At 34.7% G+C, this 19,050-nt stretch overlaps 1 protein-coding gene across 3 annotated transcripts in view; it reads right to left on the bottom strand.

Annotated features, from left to right (window-relative positions):
- Positions 1-304: 304 nt before the first annotated feature.
- The window catches only part of CEP120 (centrosomal protein 120), an 81,606-nt gene continuing 62,860 nt past the window's right edge, over positions 305-19,050 (bottom strand). For all 3 annotated transcript variants that reach the window (XM_061150904.1, XM_061150905.1, XM_061150907.1), the window contains 4 exons: positions 18,271-18,393; positions 13,945-14,043; positions 4,956-5,101; positions 305-2,054 (listed from right to left, as the gene is read on the bottom strand). In XM_061150904.1, coding sequence (XP_061006887.1) covers positions 1,820-2,054; positions 4,956-5,101; positions 13,945-14,043; positions 18,271-18,393 — 603 coding nt within the window. In that variant the 3' untranslated portion in view covers positions 305-1,819. The remainder of the gene's footprint in view (positions 2,055-4,955; positions 5,102-13,944; positions 14,044-18,270; positions 18,394-19,050) is intronic.

Below are 19,050 nucleotides of genomic sequence, written 5' to 3'. Positions count from 1 at the left end.
TTTCTCATTCATCTATCTGTCTACTGTGGTCACACTCAAATCCCAGGCACGGAGGACAAGCTAGTAGAGCAATCAGGATAAACACAGAAAACGTCACTGACAAATGAAATGTCTGCTGCTGAAGGACCACAAAAAGGTGTTAAAATTTCAGACTCTCCCAATCAACTTTAGAACATATAAAGGTATCTGCAATGTAAACATTTAAAAACCAAAAATACAAAGTTAGTTACTTGATACAGGAAGTGACAAGCACTAGCCCAATTTATTTAACAAAAAAGTAATAGACTGCTCAGAAACTCAAAGATGTATATAATTATGATTTTTATTTGATAAAATACATAGCCAAAAGATTAGAGAAGGCAAACCACACATCCATTTTAGAACTGTCCCTTTTGTTTCTTTAAATCTAAGGCCCCCTCTAGTGTTTGAAAACATCACATGCAGCACACCAGGCAGTTGAAGGCACAGTCACGATACTTTACCCGAGACCTTCCCAAACAAAAAGAATACTCTGTTCATGTGGCACAAAAATCAATGAGAGAAAATGTTCAGCCATAATTAACATTTCACATTCTTTCTATAATTCTCATATTCATTATTCTCTCATTCAGTAATTTCTGTATTTACTGTTGGGTTGTTTTTGGGTTAACACTTGGTAATAAGGGAAAAAAAGAAAATATAAAGCATGGAGGGACTTTAATTTCCCAAACAAGAAATCCATCTCCTTGAAAATGACAGAAAATAGCCTATTCTGCTTTTGTGGAAGTTATCAGTAAATAGTATATACTTCCTAAAGTATATACTTAAATTTATTATATTTGGGAATAAGAAATTTTAAACTACATCTATTGTAAAGCTGACCTAATCTGTGAATTTGCTAATTAAACCTTTTCAAGTACCTGGTAAAAGGAAGTGGAAAGTGTTGCTCTGAGGGCAAATGTTTGCTCTGAACAATCTTACATAAAGGAATCCTTAAAAATTTATATTGACATGACACTACATCGATACAATGACTTAGTCTCTTGTACTTTTGTAAAAGATTGATTAAAACTAGGGAAAATCAAAAATAGGTTTCCACTCTACTTTCTTAGCTGAAGCGTTTATGCGTCTGCTTTCATGTTTTATTACAGAGGGTTTACGTTAACAACTAGTATTACTATTACTGGACAATGAAATCTCTTTTCAACAAAAGAAAACAATGCAATCTTGAGCAGGAGACTGACAGAGACTTATTAAGCTATTCATATTCTTAAAAGTTTGAAAATTTAATAGCTATTGAAACAAGTTTAATCTGTATTAACTTTATTTTAAATCAATGACTAATTTGTCACTCAATAGATCACATATGACTTCTCTGCAAATGTTTCAAGCTAAAAAAAAGGTAATCTAAAAAGAATTAAATAAAACTAGTTGGATTTTTAAGTGGTATCAACTTTTAAGATATCTCTTCAAATGAACAGCATTTTTAAAGTGCAACATATACTCTTTTGGCTCAACATAAAAAATTATATAACTGGAAATTAGTACAGTCATTTCTCTGAGAACAAATTTAAAGAAAAGCTGTTTTGAAAGTTAGCCATGAAATGATAAACACTGACTTCTTTAAAAAATGAGTATATAAAATGCAATTACAAATAAACCAGGGTGGGAGAGGTAGCACACAGCAAATAAAACCAAATAAATACTATACAATAACGTACAAAATTCTGCTTATAAAAAATTGAAAATTACATTTTAAAACAGCCATTTTCTCTTCTTTTGAGGGCTTTACAATTAAAATTTAGACCCGGAGTCTCAGGCAAAGTTTTTCAAAATGTTACTAGTTACTGGCATTGTTTTTTGCCAAAACCTCTCTGATCTGTCGGTCGAGTTCACTTATAATTCGATCCTCGTGATTATACACACCCGTCCTCATCAAAGTATCCCTTTCTTCTATTAGGCGAGTCAAATAATCATCCAAACCTTCTTCCAATGCACTGCCATGGGGGCCATCCATTTTTCCACTTGCAATCTCTCTGGAATCCGGGTACTGTTTTTGTTCTTGTTGCCTTAACCTGAGAAGTCAAGAACACAGGCCACTCGAGCAGGCAACACACACTGTTTTGGTTTTTAGTTAGTACTGCCACTTAACAACAGAATGACTCAATGGTAAAATACATTTTCAGTAATATTTTCAGGAAGAAAACAAAAACCTACTTGGCTAGCCAGAGTTAGGACACTTACAAAAGACAGTTTTAAAAACCAATACTTGCATAAAATACATGAAAACTGTAGAAATTTTCGGAGTATGCGGGAAAAAAATCATCTTAAGCAGAGATAAGCAATCTAAGTAATTTTCTATATCTCTTCTCAATTAAAAAATGCATGCATTTTAAACAGTTATCTAAAAAGCAATTGTATATATGCAATTCTGTACAATTACCAATATATTTTCACTACTGTTAATATAATGAATATTTTCCTATATCATCATTATTGATATTTAGGTTGTTATTAAGCCCTTGTTATTGTTTCTTGAACATAATTTTCTTCTAACTTTATCCCACAAATATTTACTCATACTAAAAGGTGCTAGGTTTGGGGGATACTGTGTCAAATCAAGAAGAAGTTTCTGTTATTATGGAGCTTATATAAATATTATTTGTAGAAAGTGATATTCTATAGATATGAATGCTTGAATCTAGGGTGTGTACCTTTTAAGAGTTTAAAAGGATAAGTTATGGATAACTTCAAGTTACGTTTATGATGATATTATCTAAAAGATGAAGAAAGGGGAGCAGGTGCCAGCCTGGGATCTGGGTATTTCCAATGGAATATTATCAATCACATTACCTTGAAAATGGGGAGTATACCTGGCATTATTATCACTTAGTAAGTATACTAAGTTAGTTTGGACATGGAGTAGGTTTTGATTTGATTTGGAATCTACAACTAAGATACAACTTTATACTTCTCTAAGTAACAAGCTACAAAAATATTTTAATTTGCAACTATTCCTGACTTTTGTCTTTATAAAGAAGATAAAAAACAGCTGAATCTAAGTCCCTGCTTCTAGATGGCCTTCACAGTAAGTAAGCCCATAAGAACCAGTTCTGAGATTACATATGGCGTGGGGGAGAGGAAGAGCCAGGCAGAGTTCTGCCGGACCCCAGAAAGGGTGCAGGATCAGTGGTAGTGCATGGTTTTGTTAGTTCAGGTTTCAAAGAGTCATATGAACTCCTATGATCCATCACAAAAGAATAAGAAACTGAGGTGTACAGTCCAAACAGGACACCAAATACCTCCATTTGTTCTAAGAAAGGAAATAAAAAATAGGGCCCTGTGCTTTGGGACTCGGGAGGAAATCAAGTGATTAATGGAACACTGGTAAAATGGAGCAATACATGGGGATGATTAATAATATTTAATTTCATATGACCTACACATATGACAGGCACATGGCTATCTTCATTTAAACCACCAAAACAGTGCTGAGCAAAGAGTAGTGGCTTAATATGTATTTGCTAAACTAAACTGCTACATACAATAGGAAAATTTTGGAAGCAAGGGGCATGTTAAAATTAATTCGTAACATCTTCCAGATCTGTGACACAGTTGACACCAAATAAGTATTTGCTGAATTAAGAGACTAACAGAGTGAACTGAGCCCTGTAGCATGTACTAAAGACCTTGACCTTTTTCCAACTGATATTTATACATTAATATTCTAAATGCATTTGTGTAATTCAGCTCCAAACCCACTGGATACAGTGACTGAGCTTCCCCAGGCTGTGTAGGGATGTATCACGGGGTCGTCTGTCAAATGCATGTCCTATGTCCTGAATTGTGCCTTCCCCACATTCACATGCTGAATGAATATGATGCAACCCCCAGTGCGATGGTGTCTGGTGATGGAGCCTTTGAAAGAGAATTAGGTTCAGATGAGATCATGAGCCAGGGGCCATCATGATGAAATTTGTGCACTTCCTGCAGGAGACATGGGAGAGTTTGTGAGGACAAGTGGTCAGGCAGCTGTCGACAAGCTAGGAAGAGAGTCCTCACCAGAAACTAACTGTGTTGATGCTTTGATCTGGAATTTTCAGCCTCCAGAGCTGTGAGAAAATAAATTTCTGTTGTTTAAGCCCATCTATGGTATTTTGTTTTGCTAGCCAAGCTAAGACAGTATGCTTCGCTGCAACAAAATACTAGTCTCCTGATAAACTCTAAGAGTCTTCCCCTACATTCTCCTCCAAAAAGACACTAGTTTGTTCTAACATTGCTTCCTAACGATTACTTTTCTAACACGAAATACTTAAAAGAGTCACTAAGAGTACCATGACACTACAGAGAAGCCCGGTGTTGCAGAGGAGTTACAAATACAACCTCTGGCATCAGATCTGAACTCTGGCCCCCTGACTTACTAGCTGTGTGACCTTGGAAGGGGTACTTAAATCTCTTTAATCCTCAGTTTCCTCATCTCCAAATGGGATTAATTATCTTCCTCAAAAAGTTGTTTTGCAGAGTTAAAAGAAAAAAAAAAACAGTGGAGATAGGCATATGAGATATTTAAAATAGCTGCTGATACACAGTAAGGGCAATAATTAAGAGCTAATCTATTATTTATATAAATAACAATATTTGAAATTTGTTATACTTTATATCATTAAATTCATTATCATTAATTACCTTGAAATAGTTGCAATAAATCTGAAATAGTCACACAGGAATAAAATTTAAAGTACTAATGCTATGGAAACAAAAAAGCTAAACAGAGCTACATTCATGGCAAAAAAAAATGTGAGAGTAATGGTCTTTGGCAAAGATTTTCTATTATATAACAGCTACATTTTAGAAATGATGTCCCTATTCTTAGACTTGATGTTGTACTCTCCCTGGACCAATGAATAAATAAAAAGTTGTACTATTTGAACTTGAGTTTTTGTATGGAAAAGAAAGTAATTTTTTAGTCATTATACCTGTTCAGTTCATTTCTTATATCCAACAATTCTTGTCTCTCAGTTTTTACTGTATCTTTTTCCTCAGCGGCCAGGTAACGGAGTCTCATCTGTTCCAATTCTTCCTGCTGTTTTTTGAGACGAGCCATTTGACTTTCTTGCTCTCGCTTGAAAGAAACAAGCCAGATCTCTCATGTTAGGAACACATATACTTATATGACTGTGATTTGTGATTATAACCCTCCTTGACTGTACCCGTGATATAGCCATACACAGCAGATTCTGGGGACACATATTATCTAGAAATGTCTGTGTTCTCTTTACAAACTTTTCCATGACTTCCCTTCCTGTTATAAGCCATAACCACTCATGTTTCAATCAGTGACTGAGGTTAGCTGAATATAAGATAACAGAAGTTAAGGGCAAGAAAGAGTCTCCTGTCAATACAGTAAGTTGCCACAAGAGCAATGGTAAGAGTAGCATCTAAGAAACAGGTTAATTATACAAAATTATATAAGAAATTACAATTATAAAGGAATGATAGAGTATACAAAGTAATTATATAAAATACAAATTATACAGAGTTACCAAGAAAAATTCAATAACAGCCCCTGTTCTAGTAATTAATTCCACTCCTATCTCAAGAAATAATGCCTTTCCACTCTTCAGACTCACAAAAAAAATCTATGCACAGAAAATTTCTTTTATATAAATGTGTAACATTCCACAGAATGGATATTCCATGATTTAGTCAACCACTCTCTCAGTAACAGACATTTTAGAATGCTGCAGTAAGACATCCTGTCATCTAACATAGTGATCTCATGAACCTTTCTACATTGTTACTATGAATGGGTACTGACTTTCTGCATTTTTGATAAGAGCATTTGATTTCTTCATTTTTTAAGGTGACAGTCAACTTCCCCTTTGTTTAATAAATAAATTTAGTTGTGCTACTTACAAGCTTTATATGTACATGAGATTGACTGATCAGTTAATATTAGTATAACATCCTTGTCAGATTTTAGAATGAAGAGAATGGTGGTGTCATTGTTTTTAAGTGAGAATTATTCTCTCTTCCTAGTTTCTGAAACAGTTTGTGCAATGTAATAGGAACAGCACTGAATCTGCAGCTTGCTTTGGGTAGTATAGTCACTTTCACAATATGTTTCTTCCAATCCAAGAACATGGTACATCTTTCCATATGTTCGTGTCATCTTTGATTTCTTTCATTCTTTTACACTGATGAAAAGTACTTATAGTTTCCAGAGTATGGGTCTTTTGCCTTCTTAACTAGGTTTATTTCTAGGTATTTTATTCTTTCTGATGCAATGGTAAATGGGACTGTTTCCTTAGTTTCTTTTTCTTATCTTTCATTGTTAGTGTATAGGAATGCAACAGATTTATGTGTATTAATTTTGTAGCCTGCAACTTGACCAAATTCATTGATGAGTTCTAGTTGTTTGACTATTTTAATTAAAAAAAGAATCTCAGTAGAGTTCCCCAGTAGAAAGATGGCTATTTATAAACTAGGAAGTGGATCCTTTCCAGAGAACCTGACTGTGTGTACACTTTGATCTCAGACTTCAACCTCCAGAAACGTGAGAAACAAACTTCTGATGTTTATAAGCCACCCAGTTGTGCTGTTCTGTCACAGAGGCCCAAACAGACTAAGAGGGGGGTCTGGGGTTACCTACCCTGAGTCTCACATGTTCTGCGCTGCATTTTCTATCCTTTTTTCTCTTCCAGTTTGGATACTTTTTATTGGTTTATCTTCAGCTCACATATTCTTGGTTCTGCTATTAATTCATCTACTGAATTTACAATTCCATTGTAAAACTTTTCAGTTCCAGGATGTCTATGTGACTGAAAAAGCTCCACTTCTCTAATACATTTCTCTATCATATTGCTTATTTTCTGGCAGTTATTTCTAACTTTCTGTCTGGTGATTCCAAAATCTGTTGATTTCTACTGAGCAAAAAACAAAAAGGCATTCTACATGCAAGTCTAATAATCAGGGAAATAAACAGGTAAACCACAGAGCGAGACCACTTCACACCCACCAAACTGGAAAAAATGTATACATCTGATAACAGCTACGTGTTCGACATAGTGTGAAGCATAACAATCACACACCCATCTTGGGAACTGCAGGTCTGTACAACCACTTCGGAAAGTAATTTGGCAACATTTAGTGAAGAAGAAATGAGCAAAGCCTACTACCCAGAAGTTCTACTTTTAGACAGAAACAGAGAGAAATGCTCACATGTAAAAAATTTTTCAGTGTTGTCTTACTATATGTTTAAGTTGTGTAAACCAGTAAAAATAAAATCAGGCTACTACATCAAAATAGCTATATCACAAAAACCATTTTGAATCACACTAGGCAGTCACAGAATGATTCAGAGTACTTCCATGTATATAAAGTTTAAAGACATACAAAAGTAAATAGTGTTATTTACCGATACTTTTAGTATCTTTCTAATCTTATTAAAAAAATAGCAAAGGAATAATAAATACCAAAGTCAGCAAAGCAGTAAACTGTGGAGAGGATGCAGGTGAGAACAGGCGCATGCAGCACTGATAATGCTGTTTCTTAAACTAGAAGGTGGGGGTGGAGGAGCAGAAGAATCTTTGAATCCCTTTTTGGAACATGTAACGTGTTTCATTTCAAAAGTAATTATTAAGAAAATAAAGGAAAAGAAATCCAGACAAAAAACACACTGGATTGTTACATCTGGCTGAAGAGGTGATAAGGTTACTAGTGACTTTCATGTATGTTATGCTGCAGGAAATTTAGACTTTTTTGTTTCTTTTACAGTGAGCAGATATAATTGCAAACAAGGGGGGGAAAGGTCAATGATTTAATTTTAGGTTCCTTTGTAAAAGTGTAACATTATAAGACTTGAAACACTTTAATTCTAAACCATAAGAAAAGCCTTGAACAGCCCTGAGTGTTTAATCTGGCGTACAGCATTAATAATAATCACACATGCACACACACAAAAATTAGAGGTTCCAGGACGAACCCCTCTGCTGCCAGGTGCTCTGGGTTAAAGGCTCCTCAATCAAGTGAGTATAATCTTTATTTTGCCTTGGCTGCCTATAAATCCAGAGAGGAGATGTAAACATACATACACTAGACTAAACAGCGGCTAAAACGTGGCCACTACTTACTCTCCCACTCACACATACCATGTAAGTCTGTGGGAAAAAACTTACAACTAAACTAAGGAACTCAAGTCAAGTTTTCTGAAAATAACCCAGAGCTGACAAGTCAGTAGGAGGGCCTGGATGGTTTCAAGACACAGTTTTTAACCAAGACTTGGACCTCCAACTGTTTTCTTAAACAAAGATTTACATCCCATCCTTGGCTAAATTACTTATAAATTAATCAAATTAATTACTCTGAGTGGATAAGCAGGAGGCTGGACAAGATAGCGCTGATGTCAGCCAATGAAGTCTGTGTTGTTTTAACTAAATATATCAGCTCAGTTTTAAACAGATCTACTGTGCACAAATATGGTAAGGGGCCCACGTCCTACCCAAATCTTAGTTCTGTTTCCTGTCCTGCGAACAAACATACCTAGTTTTAATGCATCAGACATGATGAAAATGTTAAATTGCCCAGAACAACAAATTCATCTCTCTTAACGATGATTCATTTGTTTTTAAAAAGCAGTGGCTATTATTCTTCCTCCATAACTATATTCTAATGTGTCAAGAAATGTTTTTAAGTAAATATGGCACTTAGGACACAGTAAAGTAACAATCTTAACTTAGAATTGAGGGGGAAAAAAAAGAAACTAAATTACCCCTTAAGTGTCTGACAACTAGAACTCTTCAAAGTCAGTGTTATACATCATACCAAAGATAGCAAATCCAGAATGTACGGGCATCATTTCCTTGTCTTCTAAGTTAGAACCCATTTCAAGTTACACTTATTTATATTTTACAGCTGTTGCCTACCCAGTTACCCAAGAACAAAAAAGTTTACAACATGAAAAAACACAGGCTTTTATACTTATGAATCAGAAGAAAAGATTTTTTTTCTAAATAACTGGAAGATTATGATTTTTTAAATTCACCAATTGACTATACGAGGTCACCTTTGAGTAATGGAAATCTCTGTTTAAACATTCTTTTGGCAATAGGCACTGAGCATTAGGTCCTATTTCCAAGCTTTACCAGCTGGGTTTTGTCATTAACATTTATTAACAATCTAAGATACGGCTTTCGCCGTCTAATCCGCACTACACAAATGTTTTGTACTGCCCTCCAGAGGATTTTGCTGTGACAAATTACTGGCAGAGATTATAGCCCCGTGGCTATTCACCAGAGGCAATGTAAAATTAACATGGTACTAATCCAATTTAAACAAGAAGTTGCACAAACAATCCTCTGAACAAAAGCAGATAGAGGATTCCAATTTTATATTCAAACACAATGTGTTTTTAATAAAAAGTTTTAGGAAAAAAACTGAAGTAATTTTCACACATATAAATTGTGCCTATTTGATGAAGTAATTAATTTTAATCTTCCAAAAACAGTTAGTGGCAGAGCACAATTCACTATGGCAATCCCAAGGTCTATTACATTTTTAAAGTGCTGCATCTCTCAAATGTGGCCTGTAGAACATCAGCAATTCCTAGTGACCCTAAAATTAGTTTACAGTGCTGTTTCTAACGCAGAAAGTCTGCGGGATAAGGAATAGAAGTGGTCTGCAATGAAGCTTACTGCACTTAAAGAATTTGAGACTATTTTCTTTCATGAAGCAGACGTCTGGGGTTGAATCAGTAATTTAACAAAGTTTTTTCTCCTTAATTCACTTATAGAAACTTAAAAGACGCATCTGAACTTTTGTGATGTCTTCTGTTATTAGGCACAAATAGCTAAAATTACTATGCTAATGGCTTTTAGGCAAGAGGGTAGGAAAAAAGGGTAAATAGAAAACAAGGAATTAAAGGAAAAACCAAGAAGATAGCAAAAGTATATGAGAATGCTTATGTTAGAAGGAGAGGGTGCTTAGATGGAAGCATTTTAAATTGAACTTTTTTTTAAGAGCCAGTTTCAGTTCATGAACTGGGGGGTTTATATTCAAAACATTATTTTTTACATTTTAAAAACTACCTCAAACAATGTGAAAACAATGTCATCCATCAATATACACATATGAACATAAGTTAAAAATCAATTTACTTACTCATTGTTCTTGCATGGGTATTCCTTAGTAAGAAACGTGACAATTATAATGAAATTATGCTCTGATAATTCCTAAGTTCTCCAGAAGAAACACCCTAATCAACAGGTTTCCATGTTTTCATTACTGACTTTGGTAATGCCCTATAAGTATTTACCACTGCATTAGTCTCTTATCCTTCACAAGTTGCATAAACTTCTTCAGAGAAAGGCATTGTCTTCCACTTCTTTCCTACATGCTCTTTATTGTTAAACTTAGTGACTTTATATCTATACTGCTATTTTTTGTTTTTACCAATTTCTAACTATTGTTTTTAAAATGATGAGCTCTAGCAGTTTTCTGTAGCACCTTAGGATTTTCTGTGTGTCAGATCATGGCAACCGCACACGAGGACAGTTTCACTTCTCCAATTTGGATCCCTTTTCTAATACTGATATTAGAAACACTGGTTTTGAACCATATTTCTCCTTTAGCTCTGAATGACAAAATAAAACGAGAACCCCACAGTCCTCTTGTTTGTCTAATACTTATTTTCTGTTAGTTTTGCTAACTTCATTTGCATTTCTTACAACCCTGCCATATTCCTGTTACATATCAGCCCTCCCAGCTGCACTTTCCTGTGGAAGAGAACTGCTGTCTCTTCCAGAACAGAGCATCCTCCACTGTTCAAGGCACACAGTAGGCTCCTGATAAGTATGTGCTAAAGAATGAACACATAAAACAACTCTAAATGTTTCTCCAGACTTAACACACTCTCACCTCTTTGCACCTGCTGACTGACACTACTGCACAATTAGCCCTTATGTAGGTTTTTCTCTCTTCTGTCAGTTTCTACAAAATATCTACCTTACAACTATCATCCAAAGTACTATTCTTACTCCAACTATCCCGAACCCCACTTCACTACAGCTATTGCATATAGCAACATCTTATTTTCTAGACTTAAAATGTTTCAAATTTTTGTTGCTGCCATTATCTTTCAGCTAATCAGTCACAAATCTTTCTAATATTTGTTCTGTTCATCAATATACGAAGCTACCATCTCACTAGGTCCTCACCCGCTGAAACCAAGAACACTACACCGCAGCATTATGGCTCATGTTCTTTTAACAAGTTACCCTTTACTGAGCATAGACAAAGTACCAAACGCTAATAATGCTTTACAGACCACTCAGTAATTCTCAGACAACCTCGAGGAAAGATTTTTCATTGTACAAATAAAGGGATTAATTGGAGAAATTAAATTCCCCAGGTCGCAGAGTTATTAACAGCCAAGATTCAATTCGGCTCTCTTGACACCAAGACCATGTTCTAAACTACTATGTGTGCTGCCTCTGACAGAAGTTGTTATTCTGTTATTTTTAATAGCCACTCTCATCACATTATCCCCTTGCTCCCAGTTCCATGGGGACCCTTCCCTATGGAACTAAAGGGAACTTCAATGTCTTGGCATCATGACTTTATATTAGCTTCTTCTCTTTGAAAGTCACTTTAATTTCTCATTTCCAGAGCTGGTCTATCTAACATTCAATGATGGCATTTTCCTTGCTTATCATAAGCCAAATCATTACTTCTTCTGCTTCAGTACTCAGGCAGAGATCCCTAATGTCTTCCACGGCTCACTCTGAAATACTTTATGTGGGTTCTATGGAATTAAGCCGTAACACTGGAAAGGGGAAAGAACGTGAGTGTATGCTCAGTGATTCTATCCTCACTCTTACCACTTAGTATCTGTGTGATCATGTGCAATTTAACTTCTCTGTTTCTTTCATCTATTAAATGGAAATAGTACCTGCTATATAGGGGGAGGGTCTTGTTGTTTACAGTTGTGTCCGACTCTCTCGTGACCCCATGGACTGCAGCCTGCCAGGCTCCTCTTATTCGTGCAATTTCCCACTGGAGTGGGTTGCCATTTCCTTCTCCCAGTGATCTTTCTGACCCAGGAACTGAACCCACATCTCCTGCACTGGCAGGCAGGATTCTTTACCACTGGGCCACCAGGGAAGGCCATATAGGATCTTGTTTAGTGGCAAATGAAAAGATATGAAGGGCTTAGCTGAGACTTATCAGCTTTCCTTCCTCCTCCTTAAATATAAGCATTCTAAGTTCTATCTACATCTTCAGTTATCATCTCGGCAAAGGATTCCTTCATCTATCCTTAAGCTCAAACATCCTCCACATATCAGTCCGTATTTCTGATTACTGAATTTCTTTCTGTAAAAATTAAAATGTTCAAATCTGCATGTCCTATCTTCTTCCCATGCCTCAATCAGCTTCTTGTCCTAATAACCATAATTCCACTATTGGAAAACTCTCTTTCTGGACGCTGAGGCTTGAACACTTGACATCATCTTTGACTTTCCACTCTGCATCTGATTAGGTATAGTGTCCTGTATAGCATCTACCAAAATCACATCTTTTAAAATAACCTCTTTGTCACGTTCTCACTGCTACCACTTAAGTTCTAATCCCTACTTCCTGAAATGACCTTTAAAATGGGACCTCCTCTGTTGTCCATGAAGTGTATGCTTTCTGACTTTGTGCCTCTTTACTATAATCATTCTATTCATTGTATTTACAACACTTCTCCCCCTGCCCAACAACTTCTCTAAACCACAAGCAATTCTTCAGAGCTCCATCTCAAATACCTCATCTTCTATGACACCTTTTCTAAGTTCTATTAAATAAAAGTACTTCCTCTCTTGAGTACTCTGTACAGTTCTTTTCAGGGCTCTTACTATTAGGCAGTAAATGTCATAGTTTTCTTCCCTACTACTAAATGGCAAGCTCCCTGAGACAAAGACCTATGTTTAACTTGTATCTATAAATCTAGGGCAGTGCCTTGAACACAGGAGGCCCTGATACTATATATGATCATCCTTAGTCTTGTGAGCATTTATAAAACATATTCACTGTGTGTAATATTATTTTATGCTTACAATCTCAATTCATCTACAAGCTATGTTAAGGCAAACTGTGCTATTCTCAGGCAGTCTAGTAAATACTCTTCTATGACACTGGTATGCATTTAGAACAATACCATAAAGATATTTAATAACATTTGATGGTTTGGGAGACACATTAAAAAAAAAACACACAAATCTAAGAGACCCTATGTACCAAATTTCATTCAGAATTTAAATGGACACATTTAACAAAAGCAAAACTTAGAATAAACTAACCACTAATTTCAAAATGAAAATCTTGTTCATATTTTATTTGACCTTAATAATTTGAAGAAATTATACCCAAAATTAAAATTAATTTCTCATAAAGCTAATAGCATTTGTCACCCAGTACCAGGAAGGGGAAAAAAAAAAAGTAACAAAGAATTCAGGAAAGTACTATCACTTTTAAATTCTTATAAAATTATGCAGAGCTATCCCGTGATTCCTTTGCTTGATGAAGAAATTACTATGTCTTCCTAGGAGGTAACATTTAAAAGTATGTTCTTAAAGTTCTCCCTCCTAAAGGCACTCCCAATAGAAGGAAATTAATACTAGGGAGAAAAGGATGGTAGTTTATAAGTAGAAGAAATTATTCCCAGTTTTCCGTGGGCCAGAGGATAGTTGCAATTAAGGAGGAAAAAAAAAAAAAAGACCTATAAGTTTCAGTTTTTAATTAAGGAAAGGAAGATCTTATATATAATACATTAAAAAAAAAAAAAAAAGGCCCTAATCTCAAATATAGAACTGGAGACTCAAATATGGACATCCGAACATAACAGATATTGCCACATATGCAAACTTGTAAAGAATCAAGGGAAAATGGCATGGAAAGAATAATCATCATCAGCTATAAACTACGTACCTGTTTAAGTCTGGCAAGTTCCTTCAAAGCCCGTCCCCACTGCTGCTTGTAATGCAGTTTAGACTTGGTTGCAGATTCCAACTTTCTTTCAAGTTCAACCTAACAGTGATTAAAATCATATCAAGTGAAACACTATACCACTGTGTACAATCACTGAAAGATAATATATACAAGGAGTCTGGCTTAAGAAAAGAGTTTATACAGTGTAACATACGACATCATCTAAAACTGTTATATAATTTACTATAAATATTATGGCACGTGAACATTTTCTTGTTTAAAATATAGTCGTATTTTTACTGCCTAACAGCCTATACTAAAAGGAACTGAATCAGTCTTAACCTCCAGACAGTTACTATAAATGTATTTAAAACATATAACAAAGATCATAGAGTAAAAAAAAACACATTTTTGGGGGTTGTTTTTTTACAAAAAGCAGTTGTTAGCATTCCAATTTAGCTGACACTCTCGACCCTGAAACCAGATTACTCCTTTTGGAGACCTATCATTATGTGGAATTTTGTCTTACAGTGAAGAGAGCTTGTAGAGATACTTTTATAACTCATTTTGGCAAAAATCACAGAATTCTGAGAACAGTGAACTGTTTTATCAGAAAGCAGTTTAGTAAGACTACAAAGTCAAAAATATTTTAAGAATGTTAAACCCAAGTAAGAAAAATAATGCTCCTAAAAACACTCATCTAACTTTTATTTTCTATTTTTCCTCAAACACATGAAGAGAAACACGAAAGAGATTCAATTTTTAAAATACAGTTATTTATACTTGCAGCAGGCAATCTGTTGTGCATGAACTGAAGCCAACTTGGCTAGCTCTTGGAATGTGCTCTCTCAAAGTTTCAAACCAAGTACCAAACAAATTCATGCAGCCAACAGACAGTTTTACTATTGAAGTGATAAGGTGATAATATGGCTGAATTACAGTAACATACTGTTCATCTAAACTGCTGTAGCTTTTGAATATCGATTCTAGTTTTTCCCATACACACAACTCCTAATGTTTTGCAGAAAAATAAAATCAAAGACACTATCCAAATATTCAAACTTCAGAAAACTCAGGAGGAAATAAAATGAAAGGAAAAGTAGATTGCCAAAACCCCTTCACAAAAGACCAGAACGTTCTCTGCAGTAATATATGACTTCATGGAGTCAAGGTTTTTGCTGCTTTACAAATCCCTAGAGCTTGGATTTAAATGTGTTGACATTTCACAAGTAGACTCATACGTCTTAAGCTGAATAATATTCTGAGATTATCAAATATGATCTCTTCCACTTATGCCCCCAAAGATTTATTCCTATTACTTAACTGGACATATGTCAGAGGAAAAGCAAAAATCTGTTTATAACTGTGAGATACAAGAATAGTATTCAATTATAAAAGTGATCATGTCCCTCCATCTTGGAGAAGGTATAGTGTCCTGGACAAGCCCCAGGATGAGGGTTAGGACAACTAGAAAGATCGTTTATACCCACTAAATTGACTCCATCAGAAAAAACTGGGTAGGTTACATCCGTTTTGCCATGATTATCAAAATAATTCACATTTGCATTGTTATTCACACTAATTTAAAACACATATATAATCAAAACATATAATTTCTTTATTCTTAACAAACAACAAAAAAGTGATAGCTAACAAATCTGAGATGTAAACATCATTTTCCTAATTCATCCCAAACTATCAAATCAGTGATTCCTAACTTTTTTTAATGATACAAATGCCTCTGTGATTCTAATGTAATATACACACCCAATTCCCAGAAAAATGTACACAACCAAAGTTCTGACACAATTTCAGGACATTCAAAGACCTCGAGTTAAGGGCCCTTTTTGTGGGTAGTAGACATGAGACTTGAGGAAACCTTTTTTGCACTTAAATTATAAGCCAAGTTACAGACTGAAAATAAAATTCTGCTCAGCACCCAGCATCAATTCAGGGCCTAGTGAAGACCAAGCAGACTTCCACTGATTTTAATGTCCCTATTTCTATCCTTGATATATCCACAACTCCTAATTCTCTACTGTTGGCATGGCATTGTCTTTGCCTCTAATCTTCTATTCTCCAGTTCCAATCTGTCATAAGAAACTACAGATTTCTCCCTTGAAATATTTTCCAGTTTTATTCTTTTGTATTCTTACTACCATTTCCTAAGTTCAGGCTCATCTCATCTTCTCTTGTCTCCTCAGCCTTAAATATATTCTATCTACAAATCCTGCAAGCCACTATTGCATCAGTTTACTCTCTACTAAAGCATCTACAATAGCTACTAAATACTTGCCTATTGGCAAGTATTGAACCCAAACTCCTCTGCCTCGGTGTTAAAGCACCAAAACACAATTTCCATCCTACTTGTTCAACATTCTTGGTGCTCAGTATGAAATACCAACCACCAGTTTTGTCCCCCTCCATCTCCTAGTCCAAGTTAATTCCTGAACCTGTCCATTTTTTTGCTTCATTGCTTGCTTAAAACTTAAGGTTCAGCTCAAATTCTAACTCTACATGGAGATGCCTTAAAACTACTCTATTCTGAACATCAAATGATTTCTTCTTTCTGAGTTGCAAAGAGTTTCTATCACATTCCCTGGTATTTAATTATATACAATCATTTAAGCCTCTCTGGGTTATCTCCCCAATTAGGTTACAAACTCTGTGAGGTCCCTTTCAAAAGGATAACATATTTTTCCTCTTATTCTTTTCTTTTCTCTCATTTTCCCCTCTTTCTTAAGTCAGGAGTGGGCACACAATAGGAACTCACCAAATGCTCTTAAGTACACCAATTTTGGCTTCTGTAGAACTTATGTCTTCTTCTTTATGCCCTACTAAATTATAATGCTTTCCCTATCTTATTTTTTAAAAGTCCAAATTACTTTTAAGCCATATAAAGTCATTTCCTAGCTTAAAGCAAATCAAACTATTTTTTACTTCTTATAAAGGGAATCAAGAAGTGAATTTAGTAAAACTGTTAATGTTAACTTAAATCTTAATGTTAACTTATCTGTAGACCATTTCAGTGAAGAATGGGAATATTTGTGTTACACTGAAGAGATGAGTAAACAGAAAAGAAAAAGCTCTCAATCAGACATAATTAGAAGTTGCAGACTAAATCAGGGACTTCTTCACTTAAGCCTTCCTTTTTGTGCTTTTATGACTTTACTACTTAAGAAATAAGATTCTGCCCTCTTCTGGCTCCAAAAGCACTTACAAAGAATTTTAAAATGAGCTGAGAAGTCTTGTTTTACTAGGTATTTAAAAACAGTAGATGAATTCAGTAGGTCTGATATAAAGGCACTTCAATTACACTTTTTTTTTCCCTTAACAAGTTCATGGTACTATTTATACTTGTACTATGTTTGGTGATTTCTATTCTATTGGTAGAAATGCAGTTGGAAGAAGGAATTTTAAAAATCACTTACCATTTATTTCTGTGGTGGATATTATCTAATTTATATTCAGAAAAGATTAATAAGATAAATATTTCTGTTCCAATTTTGAGATATTTGGTCCTGAATTTCCCCAAGGTAAAAATGCAAATATTTTTGACACCTACTTAATAGAGCTTGTGAGAATTTATGAGATATTGTCTGAATGCTTCAAAGACCTCTGGTAGGTCACAGAATTCATAATACAAAAACAGAAGTACTTTAAATACTTGGATTAATCAAAAAGGGTGGGAAATGTCCAGCTTGATTCAAATTCAAGGTCACTGGTAAAGAAATGAAGAGAAGGCTGAGAGTGTCTAGATATGTGAGAAGCAGAACTTTGCAATTAAATAGGTATGAGGTAAGAGGAGGAACCAAAGATAGCATGGCATTTGACAAGCTCCAGAAACATTTAATGAATTCAGAAATGCTAGAAGAAATCAGTTAATACCCTTTTCCAACTCCATTTTTTAAACCACATTCTTATTCTTCTCTCCAAATTTTCTATATACACCCTTTTTGCCTCTTGAATAGTTATATCAAGGACTACATTTTATTTCTACGGTCCAACCATCCTCTCCTTTTTTAAAGCTTCAGTTTCTCCTGGCTGTTATAGCTTTCCTGACAGGTTTGTGAATTCCTTTAGTCCAAGAGTTACTCAGTTCTGCAGTTTTCAACCAATGACTCCAGTATAGGCTATAATTGTTAAAAATAAAGCGATGAAATTCAAGTGACAGCGTCATGTGCATCAAATTCTTTGATGAGATGTATTATTTGATATCAGAATACTACAGTTAAATGTTATTACACTGAATATGCAAGTATCATTTACTGATTTTATAAAATGATCATTAGGGCTAGTTAAGATGCCATAAACCAACACAGGTACCTTTTCCAAAGTGAGAAGATTTATTTCAGACTGTAGTCGAATTTCTGGTTTGCTGCTTTGCTGATCTTTGAACTGATGGAACTCTTTTTCTAAAGTCTTATACTTATTTTCAGCATCGTTAAGCTGTATTAAAAAAAGATTATAGCCGTTTTAAAACAGAGGTATGCAAAGTGTAGTATTACAGAATTCAACAGTGTCATTTTATCTTTAAGGCATGTTCATATTTAGAAAATTTAGAAAATACATAAACTGTAATGAGGAAAATTAACTGCTCTAGTAATCTTAAAAATTCAGTAAGTCAACTGATTAACAATATACAAAAACTTTTTAAGAGTATGAAATTTCTTATTAAACCAGTATCTTGAGAACATTGTTGTTAAATTTTAGGTGACAGAAAAGTAATATTATAAAAACACTGGAAATAATTTTTTAAAATGTGTCATGAATGATCGAACATTATAGGTATACCTGATTATTGATGAAAGTAAGTTTAATTTTAATGCAGTATTTATTGTTCTTATAATTTGATACTCTATGAATTTCACAATTCCAATATGATTACAACTTAAAGATTTGGCTCAGTCCCTTCATATTTATAGGTAGCAAAACTGAGGGTCAGAGAACTAGATTACTGAGGCAGTGCCATACAGCCAGCAAGTGGCAGACATACGAACAGAACTCAGATATCTTCATCTCCTAGAATGGTCCTCTAATGAAAGCAGGCAATATTTCCTTAAATTAAAAAAAAAAAAAAGACTGTCTTGACTAAACACTGTAATT

This window comes from Dama dama, chromosome 9 (assembly GCF_033118175.1).
Source record: "Dama dama isolate Ldn47 chromosome 9, ASM3311817v1, whole genome shotgun sequence".
Classification (NCBI taxonomy): Eukaryota; Metazoa; Chordata; class Mammalia; order Artiodactyla; family Cervidae; genus Dama; species Dama dama.
Note: the sequence above shows the minus strand (reverse complement) of the source record. Positions and strands in the feature narration are given on the sequence as shown.